Below are 25,458 nucleotides of genomic sequence, written 5' to 3'. Positions count from 1 at the left end.
GTTTGCAAGAAATGTTTTAAGAGGGTATTAATTTCACAAGCTTTCTTATTTGTAAAGGATTGGTATTTTAATCTCATTTTTCTGTTAAATCTTGTTGAATTTCACAGACATGGAGATCTGCTGCTGTTCTAGATATACAGAAACATTATCAATTCATATTTGTGATTATTCTTGCAACAGCACATATAGTGAAAGGCATTCATTCTCCACTTACTTAAATGGCTTCTGCACATTTTGTTCTGTGCCCTAGCCCGCTGTTGATACATTACCTCCATCTACTAATTTGAGTGTGGATATTGGGGGAAAAAAAAAAAAGGACTTTTTTCTTCTTCCTAGATGAGATATTTAGGACAAAAAATTCATTTTTTCTCCTTTAAATTACTTTTTCCTTGGGAAAGTAAACTTCCCATAAGAAGAACCTGCATGTCCCATCACAAAATTCTGAATTTTCCCTCGTATCCTGTCCCTTGTCGTTGAGCTATTGGTCAAGTGTGAAGCACACTAGTCAATCTATAAATGTGGCCCGGTATGCTGGATTTAGAAATTATCACCATCAAAGAGTGAAATGTGCTAGTCTTCACCAGGTACCTAACAGATCACAATGATGGGTTAAAAGCAAAAAATACAATTACAAAATTGAAATATATATAACACAGTTGCAAAAATTAAATAAAACTTATATTTACCAGCATTGGGACACTACACAACTTAGCAGCACTTAGAACATTAATTTATATTGTTGTTGAAACAGTGTTATTGTGGCCACTCTGTACAGTCACAGAATCCAATAGAAAGCACACTTGGGTATGGGTAACACTTAAAAAATATGTGAATAAATATGCACCATCAAAGTGAATTCCTAAGGGATTTGTTCTTCATATAACACATCTATGGCATCTTTGACATGGTGAGCTTTGAAGGGTGTTTTTTAAAACTTCATTGAAAGTATCATGTATTTAAACTATGTGGCTCAATGTACTACTTAATTTCCTTTCATTGAGGATGTGTTCCTTTTCATTGAATACCTTTTGCTGGCTATTCTGACTCAAAACTCTTCTTTGAAATGCAGAATTTTTATCTGAACAAAATAGTATTTGATAATTACCACTGATATAATTAAAAACAATAATGCAGTGGAAAACTAATGATCTCTTGGATAAACTTTCCTGACACTAATGATATATTATAATAATAGCTATGTGGTCACAATTTTTGCAGCTGTAATGAGACAAATCTCAGATTGGAAAACCAATTAAATTATTAATATGACATGTATTCTACTAATATAATTATTATTTGTGGTCTTGAAACAAAAATTACATTAAAATATCTATTTTTAATTTAGCTATCTTTGCTATATTGGCAGGTTGTCATGTAATACTGAAAAAAAAGAAGGGAAGAACAAAAAAAAATCAATAATATTACAGGAACACTAGATTCATTGAATATTCTCTGACTGTCCCTTTTTATAAATGCAATTCTGAGGATAACAAAAAAATCATGGCCCTAGGATTCAACAGAAAATTACTAGTATAAGTAGTATATAGTAATCACCACCAACAACACTTTTCTTATGAATGCATCAGTACCATGTAATAGTTATTTTTCATTTTCCATTCCAGTGTGCATAATACAAAGCTACAGTGGTACAGAATCACGAGTCTAAAAATATCTTTATGTTTAAGCAGATACAGCAGACAAAAGGCAGAAGAGCAGGGTAATAGCTCTTACACTTTTTTGTCAGTGGAACATTCTCATTGACAAAATGTCATCAAATTTAAAGTAATCTTCATTATAAAGAAGCAAAAAAATTAGACTTGACAGAAAAAAACCCACAACATTCACATATATTCACAGAACTGACAAAAATATTCTGCTCCTAAAATAGCATCACAGATCATAAAAGTATAATACTATGGTCATGAGGCAGACACGTGAATTCAAATACTTGCATGAACACGGTAAGAGAATAATAAAAATTCTTAGCATGTACTTACAGGTGGTTTTTTATTTAAAAAACTAATAATGATGTTCTACTTCAAAGGGAAATCATCAATATATTTAAAAAAAGAAAAAAATAAAGAGTATTAAATTACAGAATTATATTTTAGTAATAGCATTCAGTGACAGTACGGAAATGGAGCAGCTGATCCTCAGTCAGAATCAGAATGTATTAGCATTTCAGATGAGGAGTAGAGTATTGGTCAGCTTACCATAGCAATGACTGCTGCTCCAGCTCCAGCAAGTGCCACAATGAACAAGTGGAATGTCATATTTAGCTGTAAAGGGAGACAAAGAAAGGGACTTTCATGGTTGTACACCAAACAGAAACTGAACAAAAGTCAGAATAACGTAGTGCAAATAATTACCTCCCTGGTGCCTGACTAGGAATACTATTTCCAAGAAATTAACATGTACATCACTACAAAATGCTTGTTTTTGTTACAATACTCATATTGGAGACAAAGCATTACTCTATTTAAAAACATACCATTTAAATAATAAAATATTAAGAAAACTATTTAAATATAAACACTACAACATTTATTTTTTGTTACAATATTACCCTACAGATTTATGTTTGTGGTGGCTTCTCTAGAGTGAGAGCCAGCCTGAGAAAAAACCATTTTCCCCTTGTTAGCAATAGCTTTCTATCTTCATATGTTGATCTGTTTACTCTCAAATTTGCTGATCGAATTTGTTCGTAGCGATATAATATAAACCAGGTTACTTGCATAATCCAAATTAACCACCTTCCTCACCTCATCCCAAATCAAATGACTACATTTGTTTTTAATTTCAGTGACCTGGTTTACACAGCAGCCACAGAGAAGAGTTGCACTGGAAGAGTTGCATTGTATTAGATGCCAAAAGGTATAAGGGCAGACTGTGCACCTCCACTCAAAGATTTGTTCAAACACAGTAAGACCCAGTGAAACATTTAGCAAAGCACCCTTTAACTTCAGAGAGATCAACATTTTAGCCTCCCTTTGTTTTAGGTAGATGTAATTTTGTCCCTCCTTCATCTTTTATAATTTAAAAAAAAACCAGAAACCTCAGCTGCACTGAAACAGGTGGCATTTGCCCAAGAGAAAAGCTACAAAGAAAAGTGTACTGTTACCACCCTAACACACTACAGGGTCTGGTCAAATCCATTTGAAATCTTTACTCTCCTGTCACAACTGTAATCATAAGATCTTCAATAATGATTCAATATAAAGATTATTCATTGTGCAGCAACTGTGTTAGCTTTCACAAACATCTCAGTAACGAAGTAGATGATAATGGAATTATTAAAAAATCACAAACAAACGAACCATAAGTGTATTTAGAAAACAAATGGCCGGAGAAATTGCAGTGACTAAATTTGGTATTTGGCAAAAGACTGTAGTTTTCACTATGATTTTATTCATCACCATAAGTATAATTAGAATATTAACAGTAAGAAAACACACATCAGTTCCTTCCTACTATAACATATACTATGGATTTACCAAAAATGTTATCATACTTATTCACCTCATTAGAGTCGCACATCTTGATGAAACTTTCTGATGAGGTGCAAACCTTCTTTTCCTCCCCAATAGTTACAATACCTGAAGAAGAATAAATATTCACATTACTTAGTATTCCTACTATATATATACTTACTTCATATGAGAAAAGCTAAGAAATACAAATTTTAGGCTTCTTTGAAGAACTTATTTTAACGTTCAAAATCTGATTTTTGTTGACAATCAGGGGCATGGAGCAACTCTCCTGTGAAGACAGGCTGAGACACTTGGGATTGTATAGCCTGAAGAATAGAAGGCTCTGGGGAGACCTTACAGCGGCCTTGCAGTAACTAAAAGGGGCTGACAAGAGAGACAGAGAATGACTTTAGACAAGTGCATGTGGTAATAGAACAAGAGTAAGGGCTTAAACTGAAAGAGGGTAGAGTTTAGATTAGATGTAGGGAAGAAATTCCTTATCGTGAGAGTGTTGAGGCACTGGACCATGTTTCCCTGAGAAGTGGTGGATGACCTAATCCTGGAAGTTTTGAAGACCAGATCAGATGGAGTCCTGAGGAACCTGATCTAGAAGAAGGTGTCCCTGCCCATGGTTGGGGATTGGAACCAGATGATCTTTAAGGTCTCTTCCAACACAAAATATTCTAGGATTCTACGATAATTTCAGCCACAGAGCTACCACATCATCTATTTAGTAAAAGCCCTAGAAAAAAATATGTGAGTAATAATTTTTCAGGCAGTTTTGAAAATACCTTAATTCTTCATTTTTATCCGTATATACACTTACCATGTTCACATTCTCTACCCTCATGTGGAGAAATTTGCTGTATATTTTTTTCAGACATGTTGATCGGGTACAAAGCTGCTTTCACAAGTTATAAAATAGCATTGCCCGAATATATACTTTATTGTAATGATAGTTTCTCTATCAGCAAGAATAAGTAGAATCTGCTACCTTGCTTCCTTTAGTTAATGTCCAGATAATAAAGACTAGTTTGAAGAAAACTGTAATAACTCAATTATCATGAAAAATGTACTGTTCTTTCCTATTAATAATCAGTCCGTTTTGCACTGAATCTATAGGAAACAGGTACATTATACCCACTTTATACGTTAGTGTTCTATATACATTTTAAGTACAATTAATAAAAAAATAGGCATGAATATTAACAAAATAAAAAAATAATACTCTTGACGGGACCTATACAGATAATGGCTTTCTCAACTCACCTGTCATGCAGTGTAGGAAAAAAACCCAAAAAATAAAAAATTCCAACTTTTTTTCCCCTCTTGAAAGCAATAATGTCAAATATTTTATTTCAGGTTAATTGGAATGTTTACTGTGAATGAAACTGTTTCATGCCCAATCAACACAGTCTCTTTTATATATCAAAATAACAATTAAAATCTACTGTGATTTTATATTAGACCAGGGCAACAAAAGAAAAACAAGGAACTGCCTAATGATAGTAAGATTACCCAAAGTTCTGTGGGTAGAGAAACCATTGAAGCCAGAACATGTAGAATTAAATCAGTCTTGTGGAAGAGAGGAATTGAATCACCATTACTCACACAAGAATTCTCAGACTTTTTAAGATTCAAATCCCTTTTTATCCAAATTTCCCATCCCATCAAAACACAAGTATGTGTATATTCCTCACCCTATTCTAACCTCCACCATTCAGGTTTTAGCCCCATTCCTCTCTCTCATTCTCTCTCTCTCTCTCTCTCTAACAGCCTCTTAGACTGTTACAATTTGTATTGTCATTCGTCATCAAAACTTTTGAAAGCAATGAACCTTGTCCTGTCCCAGTTCACCTCTGCAGAGACAGATAATACCCAAGGACCTCACATCTCCAAGTCAGTGTCCTACCACAAGATTTAAGAGTCATTCTTCAGGTAAATGACTAATTAAGCATTTTAGGCAAGTTCCAGCAATCTCAAAAGAAGACATTAAACAGAAGCCCCAGACCAAATTTTCAGTACTCTGGGAAGATGGACAAGGCTGACTCAATTTTATCAAGTCTGGAAATGCAGTTCATCTCTCATACACTGCCTTGACTAGTGGGTAAAAGGATAGAAAGAGATGCTTAACAATTTTGTTAAATCTTGCTTTATATTCAGTGTTCTTCATTCACATACCATACTGGCGAAGATCCAAGCAGAGATTAGCTCCATCCACTACAGTGGCATTTCGGCAAATGGTCCACAGGTTGAAGTACATGTAAACAGGCAGAGAAGTGAAAGCTGTAACGCCAAGCCAGGCCAACATAAAGATGTATGTCAGCATAATAAACTGCAGTAGAAAAGAGAAAAACAAAACCAGTGGTAAGTCAGAACTTAACTGATACTCCATTGCATAAAAAGGAACCACAGAGAAGTAACAAATGCATTTCTGACTGGTTTTGTCAGTTTCTGTCCTCACTGGAAAGTCAACTGACTAAATAGAGAAAGTGATAGCAAAGTCTATAACAAATATACAGTATCTTACAGTAGACTTTTTTTGTGTCTTATTTGCTTGATATAATGGAAATTGTATTTCATCTATTGCAGGGAATATAGTCAACACAAATAAGTACTGTTCTGTACATGCTCTTTGTTTTTGTTTGTTTTGTTATTGTTCTTTTACTGTTTTCTTTTCTTTTTCCTCTCCATATTACAGTGTTAAAGTTAATGAAACATCTTCTGGTTCATTCTCAGGCACTCATTTACAAATAAGTACTTGGAAAATTACTTAGAAATGTAGATTCTCTTCAGGGCTATGAATTTTCGACTAAAGCGCTACATCTCAGTTTATTATCAAGTTAAAGAATTGCACACATTTTTTTCTAAGGCAGGAGCAAGAAATAAGAAAGAAGACTGCCTCAGTACAGACTTTAAATTTTCATTTGCCTATATTCTAGAAGTACTTTAAAAGTAAAACCAGCAACCTAGCTTATATTCTATGAGTTTTTCAAAACCAAGTCTGAAGCCTTACTTTTGAGCCTTCTAGAATTCGTGAAACAAGTCATATTTAATAAATTTAGTATATCTCTCAGTGTAGCACTTCCATAATAATTTAATGAAGTCCTAAATCTTTTATATTAGTTACACTACTGAAATGTAATAACTGTTTTTATGACTGGGCTCCACACAGATTTGAGAATCCTTCTATTGTGTGATTATCACCAAATGGAGGAAAAAGATCAGTCTTACGATGAGAATTAAAATTCCTATTTAATATCTTTTTACTTTCTGCTCTGTAGTAAGGATAAAACTCCCTGTAGCTTTGCTTACTTAGGAAGCCTGCTGAAATAATACAAAGCGTTGGTATAGCAAAGTGGGGAAAAAATTAGAGTTTATTAGCCTCTAAAAAAATCTGCCTTGGGCACAAAATAATAGCAGGAGAAAACTGTCAGATGATAGCTGCCTTCTCAGAGAGAATTACCTGATTGTTTATGGAAGGGATTATTTTTTTAAAAAAGAATCTGATTGGTTATCTCAGAAAAAAGTGGCTCAAGTGATGATTTCATTTTAAAAACATATTTTAGAAAAGGAAGAACTTCAGTTTTCCTCTTTCAGTCACTTCCAGCTGAAGAGCCAGTGACCAATTGCATGTTAAATTTCATGGCATAACACCAAGAAGACAGAGGGAAAAAATACAGAAACTTCCTTTGTTTTGAGTAACTAAAATACAAAACTTCAAGTTAAACCACTTGGTAGACGAGAGCTATGCCTGGAAGCTGCAACCACTGATATCAGTAAAGCAAACCACAGAAATGTGATCTGGGCAGTAATATATTTCCTGCTGCAAGGACAGTAAGAAAAAGGTTAATTTCGCACATTTATAAATTCTTGTTAGAATTGAATGAAATTGTGAATTATTAAAAAAACCCCAAACAAACAAAAAACCAAAACACTGGAAAGACTAAAGTCTTTTTTTAGATAATTTTCTCTGCTATTACAATCTTCCATCTTTGCTCTAGAGAACTTATAAGGAATGCTTAAGGAGTCTGTTCACTTCAGGAATTAAATTCAGAATTCAGTCTCCTGAGATTCAAAGGGATCTTTCTCCTTTGAAGTAGCGTTCTGCTATGTGACAAGCTGAAGATTTCTGAAACAGCATCTTAAAGAGGTATCACAGTTTGTTCTTTAGTATGCTATCTATTGCGTTTATAGTGAAAATTACTTTCTCTGATCAGCTTGATTTTCGCTCTAAGAAAACCCAAAATAAACTGGAAGTGATAGTGAAATTCATCTACTAAATCATGAAGATGAAAGCTCACTATTTGATACTCATTTCACATTGCCAAAAAAAAAAAAATAAGCTAAAGTGAATAATTATTTGAACAAACAAATCTTTAACCTCTGTAGTGGTTATATTCTTGTACCAACACCAAGGCTGGTAAAACCTTCTTGCCAGATTATGTAAACCTTTCAGTGCCAGTAATGGCTTTCCTGAGTTATGAATTATTAAAGTAGGCAAATCATGAACCTTCTGGAAAGATTTCTTTTTACAAAAACAGATCAATGTCAGGAAGTAGATATTTCAAAGTGTATTCTGAAATGGTATGTATGCAGCACAACAGTTTTCATGGTGGTCATAGCTGGTTTAAATCCTGTTTCCACAGAAAACATTACCCAAATCCTATCTATTTTAATAAGATCAAGATTTCAGTTACTGCTTTATTTTTCCCTTCCTTCTTTCTAATTTATGGGTACTTGTCCCATGAAAAGCACATTCATTAAATTTCAAACACTGTTCTTGTTTTAGTTTTGTTATAAATATTTTAATACCCCTGAAGAAACATTGTATGATGGCTTCAGTGACCCTAGGGATAGAGACGGTGAAATCATATTTAGAAGGTACTGTTACTACAGAGAGACATGGACTGAAATGGAAACAAACTTCATTCATTTTATTTTATGAAGACACTACTGCTTACAAGAAAAATAATACAGAAACATACCAACATATTAAGAAGTGCCCAAATAAAATTTATTCCAGAAAACTCATGTCGTCATGTAATTTTAATTTTGTTCCAAACCACTCAGTACTTACTTTTACACTTCCTCTCAATCTAATCATATAGTTATTTTATATGAACTCCATTACATGAGCTCTTGTAAAGAGATGTACACATCGTTGCGTTTATATTTAATCTAGATTTATTATCTTATGCTCATTCACACACACACACAAAATGTTTACTTCCAGCTAGATGATCTAAGAGGTTCCTTCCAAATCTCTTCACAGCCTCAGAAATTCCTTTTGACAGTTTTTACCAGAAATCAAAACTGCATCTAAAGAGATCATGTACCTCCATCCTGCCCAAAGCCTATTTGTGCTTCATTATGAAACCCTGTCAGTGCTGGACATCACCTAAGATGAGCCCAGGGTTAGCCTGGCTTTCTCTTATGTAATACTGGGAAGTAGAGCAGCTGACCTCCACAGTGCATTGTGTGGTTGTGTTTCTGGGTGCATTTCCCCAGCTGCATGTCAGAGCAAGGCTCTGTGTACCATTTGATGGCCAGTCAGAGCATGAATGGAAAGAGTTTTTCAATTTCTTCCTGAATTGCCCTGTCTCTCAAACATCTCATTCACTTTCAATTGCCCACATATTTGATTTCAATATTAACAAAAACTTTTTAACTTTAGCACTTTGCCCAGCTTCAAGTTCATAAGTGACATTGGCTTTCAAGCCTTCTGCCTCAGGTTTGTTCATTTTTCCTAGAAGAAATTCCTCTGAGGTAATGCTACTGTCTCCTTATCCTGTGAGCATTCTGCATAAACACATTTACATACTCTTTTTAAATTATTCATTGCAGTTGCCACATATTTTCTCACGTGCTAAAATTTGTCTTGATGAAGTTGTACTGATAGAGTGCACGGTTCTTTCTTCAGTTTACAGGAAGTCAAATTTAAAAGTACTAACATGTATTCCTATCTCAGACCTATTGTTTATTTGCATTAAGTTTTTTATAATGTATGATTTGGACTAGTACTTTACATCTACAGTCCAGACTAAGTAACCTCCTTTTATCAATAAACTTTTACAACAGATTAGTATAAAGAATAGATATTTTGTTTCTGTTCATCATCTGTATTATTACACCGCAGGTGTTTAGTTCTTACTTTTGATAGGTTCAGAATTCATCCAGCAGACTTTTGCAATATTTTGCATTTTTAAAGAATAATCTCTACATAAATACTTTAACTTCTTCCCAATGTTTATTTGCAACATCATCTTAAATGTGGAATTCCCCATATGCAAATATGAAAGAGAGCAAGTAGGAAACTTTCTGAATTCCTCTGGAAAATATTTTAACAATGCAGAAGCTAAAAGAGCCTTTGCTGCTTAGTTTAATGTGAACCAAAAATACTATGATTTATTTAAACCCAAATAAATCAGACACTGAAAGAATTACACAGATGTCTTTAAACTCATTGATATATCAATGTTACAATCATCCTTTGCCATCCTAACCAATTTTTGCTGGTATGCACAGACCCCCTTATTACACACACAGTATAAAATCTAAATATGTTTAAGAAAGACTGCTGACAAGCTTACAAGAAAATGGTCTCTAACATTCTAATTTCTGTGCTAACTAGCATCTCCAAATTCCTGCCTCATTCATCAAGAGAAGTAAAAGATGAAGCAAAATTTCAAATTGTTGCATTTTACGTACAATGTTGCTGGGAGAGACTGTTGTTCTGATATTACTACTATAATGCACTGTAAATCACAGAAAATACACACTTACAAAGTCTCTTCTGCTTGGTCTATAATATCACTCTCATTGCTAACAATCACTTGTTGGGCATTTATTATTGTCTCTTCAAAACATGTTCATCCCTCTCTCTCTCTAACATATTATACTCCCAGGCACAGCTCCAAGAGTCTTGTTGAAACATGGATAGATTTCATGGTATGCTATTACTGTCATATGGTTGATTCTTTTTGGCTTGCATTCAAGTCAACTGCTTCAAAAAAAAAAAAAAAGTCAATATTGGTCCCAGTTTCTTTTCATAGGCTTCTTGGGTTTCATCCATATACTAAATACTATCAAAGTGTGACATTCCTTTGATAGTTAAAATCTATTATCAAAAAGTTATTAAATGTCAGAAAATTGAAATTCCATTTTATGGTACAGTTTTGTTTAGGGTTTTTTAAATATTTTCCTTCTAAAAATAGTTTAGATGGAAGAAAAACTGATTTTGTGAAAACTAGGAGCAATTCTCACAGTTAATTTCTGCTTTTTCATCTGTGAATACATTTTTCTAAAATTTCCTTTAAATTTGTAATTCAAGGTTAAAATATTCCATGCATTATGTCTATTGCTTTCTAACCATTTAGACGCACATAAAAAGCTGGGTTCCTTTCTGATTTACACTGTTGATTTGTTGGTAGCAGTGGGAGAGAAGATTTCCACCGTCACCTCAGAAATAAAAAGAGAAGATTTTCTAACAAATTGATTCACTTTTTGAAATGTTTTGTAAAAAAATCCATAAAATATCAGTTTGAAGAAGATGGCTTAAGGCAAGACTAGATTTTCCCTGAAGATCATATAATTTGTCTGTTAGGTACTTCCTCAAAAACCAAATAGTCTAATTTTTCTTTTATTTCTGGATTTTGTTTAGAATGGTGATGGTTTTGTAGCATTGCGTTGCTAAAAGTTGTTAGCATTAGTTATTTTATATGTCCTTCAGGCAACAGTGGAATTTTTGTAGTCCAACAGGCTTCTGGAGCCCTACAGAAATTTATCTTTGGATCTTTAATGCTACTTAACAAAATCAGAACTTGCTATTTAATTTTGCAATCTTCCAGATAGGAATTACTTTTTCTCAAAATGCATATATTTTCACATTCTCAAAGTTATCCTCCTCGTTTTGGTTTTCTTTTCAGTGGTGTTTCTCTAACACTGTCTGGGAACATAGCTAAGCTATTGGCTTTGTATCTAAATGTAATTACAGATAAATAATCTGGCTTTAAAATTGCTTTTTTAAAAATGTGGAGTAGATATCTTCATTAAATACTCCTTCTTCATGGGATCTGCAGACTATGGCCACACAACTATTCAATTCAAGGACATAAAATATGAAAAATCAGTTTCATCATGACATACTCCCTGCCAATGTAGGCTGGTCCTAGTAGTAAATTTTCCAGGTATTTTGTTTCCAAATAGTTGATAACCTATTTAAAAAATCCTGATCTATACTGTAGTGGTCTTCAGTGGTGCAAAGTTTTCTATACACAGAAGATATAGCATTCAGCTGGGAAAAGACTGCACTATACAAATGGTTTACATTTTTCACACTGCCAAGATTGCGATTTTTGTTCAGGAAGTTTGCATGGATTGTACTTGGAAACAAGACAGTGAAGCTTAAACTAGAAAGTAGAAATAACACTTATAACTTCTCTAAACAGATGTGTCACTCAAAGTTTATACTTGGCTGTCAAAAATATGAACATGAGCTCTTTCCTTATATATTCTTAATGGGGTTTGAGAAGCCTATGAGAGAATGAAGGGGCAGGGACCTTTCTTTCTCATTTTCTGTCTTGCCAAGCATTGAAAGTCAATAACAATAATCAGCCAAGGAATTTTAAAAATGTGACCTTTAAAAAGTCTTAAATAAAATGTAACTACTCTGGGCAGCTTATGGTTTACATCCGGAGTGCAAAACCTCTTTCCTGGGCAATCGATACCAAAAAATATTTACAAAGATGAGTTTATAAGACATCAATAGGAAGATGTACTTCATATGAACGAAGAACTGTTTACAGTTTCCATGGATTTTGTAGACAGTAACTTTAAGTGGGAGAACTGAAAAACAAGTAGGCTAGAAACCACTGAATAATGGATAATGATTACATCTTGCACCAAAAAAGTAATGAATTTATGATAATATCACTGAAATTCAAAGGTTTAAATAAGTATAAGAGAGTAAGATGTTTAGATGTACTGAAAAATAATAAGGGAGACAGGTGCAAACAAGGATCAGGGAAAACAGTGATCATCTGATGAAGCATTTAAGTTAAAACTGAGAAGGATTATTTGAACATAGGGGAAATAAAGCTATCATCTTGAACAATATATGATGATCCATAATAGAAAGGTAAAGCCCATGGACAAAGTGTAACAGCTCCCACTGTCAAGCACACTTTAGAAACGTATGGCAGCACATTTTCAGAAAACAGTTTCGTTAACAAAAGATATTTATTGACTGAGCTTACAAGTCAAGAAAAAAAATCTGCCCTTGATATGCAAGACACGCAGTACAATCTGAAGTAAAAACCTTTTGTCTGGTTTATCACTAACAATGACATTTCTGTCAGCAAGCAGTAAGACCAAGAGGAGCTACTGGTAAGGCATATTATAATGTCTGCCACACTCCTATATTAAAGGAAATAATGAACACTGCAGTCCACAAAAGGACTGAATATACAACACATGGCAAGTTATGTGAGAAAAGGAATGATTAGATGAAAGTATGATTTTATAAGTGTGATATCCCTGAGTGAGAAAATCTGGAAGTATACAATAAAGAAAAAAACAAAAAATCCTGGACAGATTAAAAAAGTAAGACAGAACAAAAGCAGAAATATATAACAAAAAAATTTCTGAGCTCACTGCAAAAAATTTCTCAAAGTATAACAGAGAAAAAAAGCCCTTGCATTCTTTCTTCTTTTTAAGTAACCGTATGTATCTTAACTATGTAGTTGGAAGAGCAATGGCATAAAGACGTTTCTCTCAACCACTCAGCTGAACTCTGAAGTATTGCTAGGGCTTGTCCTTCCTATTTCAAGAACAAGTGCAGAAGATTGCAAGGAACCCAGTCCTCCAGAGAAATTCTAACACTGGTTAGTGTTAGTCATCTTATCCAGGGATAAAATGACTAGTAGAAATCTATAAAATTGCTAGTATGTTTTATTTTACTACTAACTCCAGCAGTGTTTAGACAGTAAATGTTATTCATCTAAACTCCAATTAAAGGGACCAAGCAGGATACATCCAACTAAATGTAGGTAGTTGATTTATGCACTTAATACAAAGGACATAACTTTAAAGACTTGAGGGTTATTGTCTTTGCAGAAAATAGGATAGTCACTAGCAGAAAAATTCAGCTTATCTGAGAATGTCTGTCTAACCCTCTCTCTCCTTTAACTACTGAAGGAGCATAGGCCTTTCTCTTGACAACCTTAGTGACATTCCTAGTTAGGTGGAACACATCTGTGTCACAATATATTCCCTCTAAAATTGACTTCACCATTAGCTTCTGGGTGGATGATTTCTGGCAATAATTGATGTTTCTGTTTTTCAACTAGGCACTTTAAAAGGCCAGAGCACCATATGAATCTTATCTGCCCAATTTCCCATGTCACTGCCTCAAACTACTTAGGGCATACACTGCTTAATGTGTATGGGGACAAGTGGTTTTTAGACACTTTCCTTATTTGATTGGATTAAAGGATTCTAGACCCATAAGTACATCTGCTGTCTTGGAGAGAAGGTCCTTTATTTCTCATAAATGAAGAAGCATGGTGGTATGAAGCATTCTGCATTCCTCAGATAGAGCAGTATTCAATCAGAGGCAAAGCCTCCCTGTCTGTCAGCTCAGCATTTTTGCACCAGATAATTCAGATATGGTATCTAATTTCCAGAAATGAGAGCTTCATTTCTTGCATTCAGAAATAATGCATCTGTTCTGGGTGGGAAAGCCAGATGAGCCTGCACTGAACTCTCATCCTCCTATTACACAAAGAATCAAATGTCAATATGATGCAGTTTCATTATCTCTAGAATAACTGGTTTGGTAAGGACAAGATGAAGTGACAAGTTCACAGGTGGTTTTTCAAAGCACTTGTGCATTTGTGCAGCCTCCACGTTTTTTCTTGCAAAATAAAATTTGGAAATATTTTTGGAAATTCATGTTTTGAGGACTCATGAACTATGGGTCAAATAATACATAGGTATTCAGGTAGCCAAAATTATTTTCAAAGGCAGAAAAAATCTAGTCATTAAAATAAAAAGTTCCTAAACACTGAAGATACAGAAGAAATATGTCAGTGCAATTTAAAATATAAACCATCTTTCTCTACAGCCTTCACAGATTCTTTTAAAAAGTAAGATACAAAGAAATAGAAATACAACCGTCAGGATGAAGTCTTTATACAATGTTTTTTGATGAAATAAAAAACTCCAATCCTTCTTTCCCATTTCATAGCATAAAATGAGGAAGAAATCCTCATTGTGTTTCCTTCTTAATTTTTTTTATTTTTCATTTTGACACTTAAAACAGATATTCTAAAGCAAGGTGTAAAGGAGACTTTCCATGATCAAGTTAGATGAATATAAATAGAGAGAGTATTAAATTGCAAACATGTGAACAGTGTTACAGTTGGCTTCAGGCCTGTCTCCCATTCTTCACTAATCATGCTGCAGTACAGTTATATATAACTGTTTATTTAATACTCTAAAAGCATGTTCTGGCATTGAAAAATGAAGACTAAAAGCCATCTCTCCTGAAATGAGACTGGCATTGTTTTATTGCTTTTGGTTTACTTTTCACAGTAAATTAATTCTGCAAATGTTGCCAATGAGACTTTTCACTGTCACTTTCACAGGCACTGTCTCAGATATAAGAGGTTATAGTCCATGGCAGCACTGGCATGACCTGGATGCTAAGCCTCTGAATGCTCAGATCGGCTGATTAATCAACTATACAGTAACGGGAAAGGTTAGGTTGAACTATTTCTTTTTGCATTACTTCAGGCAAAAAAAATTCCTTTTCCCCATGCAGACCTAGAAAGTGAGCTATTTACAGCTAAGGAGGGAGGTCAGGAAGAGCACATGAAAAGTTCCTAGATAGATGTTGGCTAACAGTGTTCTTAAAAGCCTATTTTTCAAAGAATATATCTCTAAGAAGGAGAGAAAGATGGTACTTTTCTTATTTCCGGATATAGAAATACAGTTTATCATACAAAGTTAAAATAAACTTTTCCTCCTTCAAATTTTTTAATTGATTTTTGTCTCCATCTTCATAAAAGGTTTAGTCACAGACATAAAGAATTTATTCATGCAAAATATTAAGGAGAAGGAACTGGTAACAATGGTAAAGCTGCAGGATTTAATTTTCAGATCTTTTCTTGCTAAATTGCTATCGGGAAATACATCAACAAATTAGATGTGAAATTATACAACTGGATTTTTTACAAAGGTGTTCTTGATGTGGCACCATTTTTATAATTTTAATTCTTCAAAATTACAAATATCCTGTGTGTGCATTTAGTTTTAAGATATTGCTAAAAGAAACCAACTGTTCAGTTTTTGACAGCTTAGATTTTAATAATTACAAAATTACTATTTCAAAATGATATACAAGGAAGCTTTCTTGCAACTTCTAGTATCTGCCAACCCCTTTCAATAGCATGAATGACAAGAATGTATTTAACTCAAAATAATTGATGGATTAATTTTAATTGCAATCATAAACAGTATACAACCTTAATGTTAGCTGCACAATCAACCCAAGGTTTCTTAAAGTAAAATACAAACCTTGCAAATTACTGATAAGGAAAGTAAAATGCTGAAGGAATTAATTTAAAAAAAACATTAATAACAATAGCATTATTAACCATACAATAGTCGTTTAACTGTTTGTTTCTTCTAGACACATATGACAGAATTACAGTTAATACTGCAAGGACATCAAAACTGTGAGAGGATGCAGTACTTCTCTGCTGCACTATTGAGGACAAGCATTCATGGGAGCTGCGAAGAAAACTAATGTTCTGAAAATTTTGCTGCTCTGTACAAAATTTGAACTAGCTTAGTAGGTTCTCAGTGAATATAGATTAGAGATTTCTTTCCAGGAGATGAAAGCAGTATTGGTATAAGCAGTAACTGCTCTTTATTTAAAATGTGTTCAGTTTTTATTTATATATTCATTTAAAGGTTTCAAAACAATCTTAGTCAAAGTACCAAAATCATACAATGGCACCTGACAGGAACAACTGAAAAAAGATGAAAAAACACTGCATTATTGTGGAATGTGTTGCATCTGTGTAGGGATGGCATACATGCTATATTCCCCAATTTACAATGTGTACATCATCTGTGTTCAGTTTAACCTTAAATGTCAGGATATACAAAATACTAGTTTGATAGTCTTTGTATGACTGGAAGTATCTACTTGTCCTAGTTAGAACAGCTGGGACCAGTTCATCACTGTATGGGTGTAACCCAAAACTGTGTATTCTATAGCCTTCCATGCCATTTCCCAGAAACTGTTATCCATAGACTATTTACACCATCTGCCCAGAGCAGCCTGACTCCTCAGACTATAAACTGGGTGTTAAGAGGTCTGTGAGATAGGAGGGTGCCCCCTGTCCTCACACCCATTGTGGAACTCCCCGCCCTGAGGGAAGTACTGGGCATTCCTATTTGAACTGGAGAATATATAATCTTGGAGTCTTGGAACTTTTTTAATCACTCTTGGGATCCAGAGGAAGACTGCAGATCACTGCTCTCAACCAGACTGCAGACCACCACTCTCAACTGGACTGCAACCACCACTTTTCAACCAGACTGCAACCACCACCCTCGACCGGACTGCAATCACCACTCTTGACCAGACTGCAACAGCACTCTCACCAACAGGTTTTCCCCTCTCCTTTTACTTTGAACTCAGGAGGCCCAACGAACACCACTCTGTTCATGCTCCAGGGTGCTGGGTTATACGTTTGGCTTTTGTGGGTTAAAACCAATTGTTTGTCTGTATAATCATACTTATTGTATTATTTTATTAAATTATTATTCTGATTTATAATCTCTCTTTTGAGTTAGGTTCATTTCCCCTGCCAGTTTACCTTTAAACCAGCACACTACTGCTTATATTTGTTCTTAGACTATATTCCAGTTTAATAAATATTGACAGTTGTAGTACAATGGGAAACCCAAACATTGCTACTATTTTATATATCATTTGTTGTTAATAAAGCAAAAAGTTAAATGTACCATAACACCAAGATCTACTTGGATGTATTTAATCATTTACTTTTCATCACAAATATGATTTGTTGATACTGAGAGTATTTGCAGAAATATCCAACTTCAACAGCTACCAAATGCACAGACCTCTTGCCCTAGATGCAGAAGAGTCAAATACCAAAAAAGTTAGTTACTTACCTGCTATTGAACAGAGGTGTTAAAATAATCCCAGGTCAAACAGTCACCAATTTTAGTAGGAAAAACTTGCATTTAATTCCCAGCACAAATTACAATTTTTTGAATCTAGGTTTTCCAAGATCATAAGCGAATTGTCTCTTCAAACCACAGATTAACACAGAAGTAAAAATGAGCTGTTTGCCATTTAGAAGCAAAATAAAACCTGATGACAGGCCTCTGCTTGTTCCAAAGAGAAACAGGAAAGATTCCTAAAATAACTGAAAATATTAGTAAGAAAAATGTCCTGTCCAGTAGAGCTGGAGGCATTATACAGTTTTAGTTCTATCCAGAACAGTTTATGTTGCTGAGCTAATAAGCTTTTCCACTCAACTGGTGGAATTAATTGCTCCTAACTTAGTGTTTAACCAATACAGAGAACATTTGTAGTGCTCTGTTCTGCTTTGCTATCATTTTTAACCACTAAACTGAAGCATCACAAAATATTAAAGAAACACAAAAAAATTAACATCACAAGGCACTAAAAATATACAAAAGATGTTGAAATTTTCATAAGTACAAAAGCTTTCTTAACCACTTACCCAGGCGCTGACACATCTGCCGCAAGTAGTGATTTTGAAATCTCCGTAGAGATCCTTGATGGCACCAGTTGTAAAGAACCCCTCCACCATCAGCAAAATGCCATATACAAAGAATGCAGCTGCTACACCATATATCACATACTTGAAGATGTCAATCCTGCAAAGAACAGCAAAAATTAATTATCTGAATAAATATTTAAAGCTTAATCTGAAATTTCAGGATGAGACAATCAGACCCATTAAGCCTCAAAGTTTTTACACTGGAGTAAGCTTAAGTGCTGATGTGCCATAATGACAGCTGAAGCTGAGAACAGGAGTGAACTTTGAAATAAAATAGCATTGATATAAGAAACACTGGGCCATTTAATTTAATTAAACATAAAAATTATTCTCCCATGGATAAACTGTCTAACAGAATAATAAAGTCATAAAGAGACATCCCTAACTTCAAAACAGAATCATATTATCACAAAAATAACATTAGATCATCTGGAATTCTTCTATAATGAGCCTGTAAAACATCATTTCACAGACCTAGAGCTGAAGAAACGGAAGTGTGGCTTGCAGTGTAACGTGCAGAGCCCTCGAAGGCTCAGTCCATTACAGACAACATTACCTGGGTTGTGTGGTTGTTCTGTCCAGCATTGCCTAACAACTAAACACTGGTTCAAGGAGACTCTGCCTCTTAAATGTTCTCTCATTAACAGAGTTTTTGAAAAGATTTATGGCAGCGCCTCTCTGCCCTAAATGTTTTGTCTAAACTTGGAAACATAACTAGTAACCACTGCCTTAGATCAACAGGTTTGAAAGCTTCTCACTTGAATTTCTCTGAAAACTAGTCACAGTAAATTTCCAGTTTATCAACATGACATGGAAGGAGCTGTGCAACTCTCTAGAAAATGGCATTGTGCAGATTTAAGATATGACTAAGTTCCAGTCATATTGTTCAGCAACAACTCATAACAACATAAGGCAAAAAATATCGCAGAGACCCATTAGGATCTGCCAGATTAATTTTGATAAGCACCAAACCACTACTCATACTTGATATTTCTTAAGACAAAGATTAATACTTCTACTGTTATGAATGGCAATATTTAATACTAACATTTTCTTAGGAGCATACTTTTTATCATCACCCAAAAGACAACTCTCAATACTCATTGTATGTGTACAATACAATAACAAAGCTCAAAAACCCATTAAAAACTCATTAAAATATCTTTGAGTTTGAATGGTTTTCAAAAGATTCAAAGTCAGGTTCTTGTTTATAGTTGATACTTCAGACATATGACTGTGTCTACAACTTTATTGAATGTATCTTAAGCTTGCATTAGTCACATAACAATGCCATCAAACTTCTGACCTGACTTGGGGTGGGAGAAGTACTGTAAATGTCTTGGAATGACAGGATATGTTTTTCCCTAACATTCCAATAACAAATCTCTTCCAACTCTTTTTCTACATCTTTTTTTCTTTTATACTCCAGTGAAAACTAGGGTAAATTAAGATACATGAACTAATTAAAATGGTGAAAAAAAATTTAACACTATAGACAGTATAAGCTGATGCAGATGACATTTATTTTAATATATATAAATCCTGATTACATTGCAAAAATCCCATTTTCCTAATTTTTAACAGAAAAACTCTGTTTTAATCCCTTCTTGTCATTACTGATAAAAAAAAATCAAAAAACAAATAGCAAGTTTGTGACTATTCCATAAAAATCTTCATATTCCTATGTTATATATCTTAAAAAGTTGTGATCTTCACCAGTGGTTGAAGTATGGGAGTTCTGTTAGCAGCAGCTCCTCACAGACCCCTATGTGCTCAGTTACAAGTCATCACTGCCCTAAAGAAATTAAGACTTTCAGGAAGTCCGGAGACTATTTCGGTCCTTACAACAGCCCTTTAAACCATCTGTGCTGAGTCTCCCACTGAGCTACTTGTGTCAAAAATTGTACTAAGAGATCTCTGCTTTTTCCTTAGCCTTATGTGCATCTACAGGAATAACTTTCACTTAAGGATTCCTTCCCCAAGGAAAAAATATATATAGCTATACACTAGCCAAATATAGAAATCAATTTCTTCCTCATACACACATTACAGAGAGTAGTAAAATCTCTACTGATCAGACTACATGAGATGAAATAGCCAGATTTATCCCAAGGCAAAAGGATCTTGGATATAGCAAAGAGTAAAAAGAAAAACAAAAATCTTGAGATGATCACTTAATTACCTCTTTAAAAGCCAGATAGAATCATATTGGAATATAACCACATTTAGTGTCTGCTGTATTTAAAGAAAACATATTACAACAGTAACGTTATATATGTATATACATAGTTTTGAAGATAGCCTTGCTATCAAACTATTCTGCAGGATGTAATACAGTTCACATAAACTTTTATTTTCTAATTAAGTTATAATAGATAATAAAAGATAGACCTTGTAAAATGCAAATTGTCTTTCTTTAAAATAAAACGTGATTCTTTGTGGATGAACTCAGGGAGATTAATTGCCATCTGTGCTTCAGCAAATTCTCAAATGCTGTAGACAGAGCTTAAGAGCAACCAGGGAGGTAGCAGGGAATGGCAGAAGGGGTGATGAACATAAGCCAATGGGCAAGATGGGTAAGGACAAAGACAAGCAGGACTTACACTTGTGTAAGCTGGAATGGAAGGAAAGAGGTAGGTAAGGAGCAAAGAAAAGAGATAATCATAAAGATAAATTTTGTACTCCTGACAAGATTGGAGAAATATCTATTAGGTTAAGGCTAAAGCTACTCTAAACAAGTTGAACAAAAAGAAATCTTGAATACTTGGTCACTAAACACAGAAGTCCCATTAGTACTATATAATTATGAATTTCAGGTCACTTTCTACTGAAAGTCAGACAATAAAGATTATGAAGATAACCTAGGTTGCTGAGAAGAATAAGATGAATGGTGAGCTAAACATAAAATAATTGTGAAAAGCATCCTGATTTTTTTTTAATATAGAATAATCTTAACCATATTTTTCATACTGTATTAATCTGGCAGATGGTCCACAGATTCTGGATCTGCTTTTCCTCACAACACTGCATTCAGAAATGCTAAAACCACAAATATTACTGTTTTCAATTTGTGATTTAAATCAAGCTGATCTTTCAATTTTAAGGTCTTTGCTGCTGGCTCATTAATTATTCCATATTAAGGAGATTCCCTAATTCATCAATCTGAAACTGGATTCTATCCAACAAGATGAATATTAAAATATCTCTAGAGAAAACACTTTCTTCTTCTGGCAAAAGGTACTGATGGAAGCCGTCAATGCTAACTTCTCAATGAGCAGGTTGAAACTGAGTACTGAGTAGACTATCCCAGCAGAGACAAGTCAGAGGTTAGTGAAAACATTCTCAGTGGGTCAGATCAATGTTGCAGATTTGCCACTGTGTATTTTCATTGTGTTTTGGCAAATTCAAGGATTAAAAAATAAAATGAATCAGCAAGCAATATGACAATTTGTTGAACGATCATGTCTATGTGTAGTAGGTTTTTGTGAAAAGTGCGCTAATAATGCTTTGGAACAATCTATGTACTTGCTAGGGATTTTTTCTTTTTTAATTTAGTTAATATAGAAATGTAGTGCAGACATTTAACTGTAATTAACAGCAATTAAAAGACCACACTAGTCTGTCCTGTGACACGCAGTTCTCATGCTGTCCATAAAATCATTTTATTCACTTAAATTAGCTGTTCACTTAAGCCTGAACAAGTGATAAAAGCTTTATATTGGAAAGATTTTCATTGGCCTAGCCCACCAGAGTACTAAGTATTACTGTGGGACTAGTTTTTCAGCATTTATAGTTCTGCCTCACATTTCTCTTGCTGAATTTATAATATAACTTCTCCAATATACAGTATGATACTAAGATATTACAGATGTTAAATAGCACATTATTGCTGGTAAACTGTACCTATATTCTCTGAATGCAAGTAAATTCAGGCAATTACATCTATTTCCAAGCTAAAAAAAAAACCCAAAAAAAACCCCAACACAATAGGAAAAATAAAGTACCAAAGTTATCAAAGTACTAAAAAGTTAGTAAGATTACCATAGTACAATTCCTAACTAAAAACTTTTTTTTTAGCTGGCAGAGACAATTTAGAAAGATGAGAAACATATGTAAATGCTACCATCAGGGTAGGACTGCTTCACCAGTTTTGGGTGTTTGTGGGTTTTTTTGTTTATGTGGGGGTATTTTGTTTGGGTTTTTTCAATTACAGGGAACTTTGAATAGCTCATGTTCACATCTAGAATGCACAATAATCTCTGCTACTCTGTAAACCAGCAATGCTGACCTCTGTACTCATCCTCTTGCCCCCTGAGGGACTGATCCTAAGAGGCTGTTAAGACACTGAGATAGCAGCCTCCCCCCTCAAGCTGTCTCAAGTGTGTAGAAACAGTTTCATAAATGTGTTTTTAGGAGATAGACAAGATATAAGGGGATGTTTGCAAGGAAGAAGGTCTGTTTAGGCTATGCAGAAACCAAGCCACATGCAAGTTTTTAAAAGATGTGCTCAGGCTCTCCTGGAAACCAGTTGGGAACAATTTCTTGGTGTAAATTCATGATACTATCCATTTAAACAGATTGAGCAAAGAAGACAGTTGGTACCGTGAAACAGAGAGGAATTGTTCGTAGAGGGAGGAGACAAGCAAAGGCAAACCTCAGAAGGAAGACATATAACCAGCAGAGAAAGAAGGATTTATTAATAATCATGTACTACCTGCAAGGCAAGAACAAAAAATTGTATGTAACAATAAAAATGAGGTAAAAGTAACAGAAACATTCTCACTGTGAAGGTCAAAATGAAACTACTAAGAAAAGAAAAATTAAACTACTAAGAAAATGTCAATGCAAGTCCATGAGGAATTTTAGATTAATACAGAGTCTAAACTTCTAAATTTCAGGTGGAAAGAAAACAAAATTTTCGCACAGAATGCTCAATTAAAATTTGTCAGGAAATGATAAAAAGAGAAAGGATTAACTGATAGACAAAGGATAAGACCAACAAAACCCGAAAAGTAATTTTTAGTAAAGTAGAAATAAAACACATTAGGAAGAGAACAGAGACTTCTAATTCTGTATTTCTTAAAGAAATTTTGTATGTAATCATACAAAATATTTGATAAAAACTAAAGCCAGACCATTAGGTTTATATAAAGAAGAGATCATCGTACCATAATATGTAAATTACATTTGCATTCTGCAAGGGCCAGATTTTCTCATTCTACTCTGAACCAAAGCTGATGTGACATAAGATCCCATTGATTTTAATTTGTGATGTACAAAGTCTCTACAGGTATTCAGAACAGAAGCCTAAATCATCATCGTCTAAAAGTTTGATTGTTGCATCCTTCTTAGGAATGGGACAGTTGAGTGAAGATTTCATGGAGCCCCTCTAAAAGCAGAAGAGAATCCAGAACCTAACAGAGGAAGAGCAATAGTAGCACAAACCACAACTCTGCCCTATGAATCTTGTTACTTTCTTGGAACAGGAAAGGATCCAGCATATGAATTTAAATAATCATGAAATCTTTGAGTTCAGAACACAAAATTCTGACTATGACATATGGACAAGGTTGTTTCTCAGCCTTTTTTTTTATAATCTAGTCTTGTTCTGTCTGCTCACCTCTTGCAAAGCCATTTTCTTAAAAACATTTTTGAGATGCTAATTACAGAAGAAATCAGTAGCCTTCTTTGCCTGAAGAAGGCAAAAAACCCTGTTGGAACTAGTGCACAGTAACATGCTGACTGGTAACATGGTGGATTTACATGATGGTTTTTGTGTACTATGGATACTGAATTCCCAGGCAACTTTCTATAGCAATAAAGTGTAAAAAGATGTGGCAAAAGCACATCACAGGATTTGTGAGTGTTTCTTCATTACAGCTATAAACTTGGAGACACATAAAGTACATACTGATAATGTAAGACCGAAAACTTGTTACTAAAAGTGAATTTTACCCTTTTCATATCTCCTGTGGAACAGTGAGTTATCTTAATTTTATATGGCACATAAAGTAAAATTTAGCAATATGTATTTTACATACACTTTCCATTTTATGTCTATAAAGTGAACTAAGACTAAAAGGAAATAAAGGTATTTAAAACAGAAAAACTTATTTCTTATGGAGAACCTATTGAGAAAAGTCTATTGCAAGTGCAATCACAGGCATGCAGTGATTATAGCTAATCTAAGATACCAGCCACCCAGGAAAGAGAACTGCCTAACACTGCACTAAATAATACGGATATCTGCCTAAAAGTAAGAGACTGTATTTGCACAGATGAAGACCAATAAATTCTTTATGTAAGATCATTCTGCTGGTACAACCATGTGCTGCGATGAATTTCCTTATTCAACTATTACATAAAAGGCTATATAATACTGCTGAGTAGGTAGTAAATATGAATTTTCAGCACTGTATAATCTTTTAAAGGTCATATTCTCAGGTGCTGGCATTTTTTGTCAGATTTGATGCATCTACAAATCAAACAGGATTTAAAATGCTATGTTCTGCATCTAATCTTTAAAATGATCTGTTACAATATATATGTGACTCGACCATTCCAATGAAATAGAAATGTTCTCCTTAAGTAAACTGCATCAATAACATTGTGGTCTCTCTTCTGTCAAACTGCAATACATGAATAAGACACATGGGCCAAGGTTAGATCTTCCTTGCAGAATTAATTTCATTGTTCTACGCATACTTAGAATCCAGGTGCAGGAACTCATGGAGTGCTGCTAGTGAGAACTCTCATTAGCCTAGTTAGAAGTCATCTTACCAGTGAATGCTTCCAAAAACACGGTATACATCTCCAACAAATGACTGTACGTAACTGGAGTAGCCATCCTACTTGTTTGGTATATGCAAATCATGTAGATATTCACTTCTTTCCTATGTCTTCTTCCTGTTCATAGGCTCAGCTAGCTGAACTGGTGCCCAGTTGAATCTTTTCATTACAGAACCAGTGAGATCATCTGCTAGGGTTCTTTAGAATGGTTGCTGTTTCCAAGCATGATACGACACAGGCCTACCTAAGTTAGTAAATGTTTGTCCTAATGCAGAGCCTTAAATGTTTTGCTTCCCATGATACAAATTGTGTTTAAAACATAATTTAAGTCCAAATTTGAAGAATGCCAA

At 34.3% G+C, this 25,458-nt stretch overlaps 1 protein-coding gene across 1 annotated transcript in view; it reads right to left on the bottom strand.

The window, feature by feature from the left end:
• GPM6A (glycoprotein M6A) overlaps positions 1 to 25,458 on the bottom strand; it is a 118,605-nt gene that overhangs the window by 6,004 nt on the left and 87,143 nt on the right. Inside the window, exons 3-6 of the mRNA XM_027741595.2 lie at positions 18,260 to 18,416; positions 5,652 to 5,805; positions 3,520 to 3,596; positions 2,214 to 2,279 (exon numbers count right to left, since the gene is read on the bottom strand). Of these exons, the coding sequence (XP_027597396.1) occupies positions 2,214 to 2,279; positions 3,520 to 3,596; positions 5,652 to 5,805; positions 18,260 to 18,416 (454 nt within the window). The remainder of the gene's footprint in view (positions 1 to 2,213; positions 2,280 to 3,519; positions 3,597 to 5,651; positions 5,806 to 18,259; positions 18,417 to 25,458) is intronic.

Source organism: Pipra filicauda, unplaced genomic scaffold (genome assembly GCF_003945595.2).
Source record: "Pipra filicauda isolate LSUMZ 115617 unplaced genomic scaffold, ASM394559v2 scaffold67_size6003252_pilon, whole genome shotgun sequence".
Taxonomy (NCBI): domain Eukaryota; kingdom Metazoa; phylum Chordata; class Aves; order Passeriformes; family Pipridae; genus Pipra; species Pipra filicauda.
This window is presented reverse-complemented; position numbering and strand designations above follow the sequence as displayed.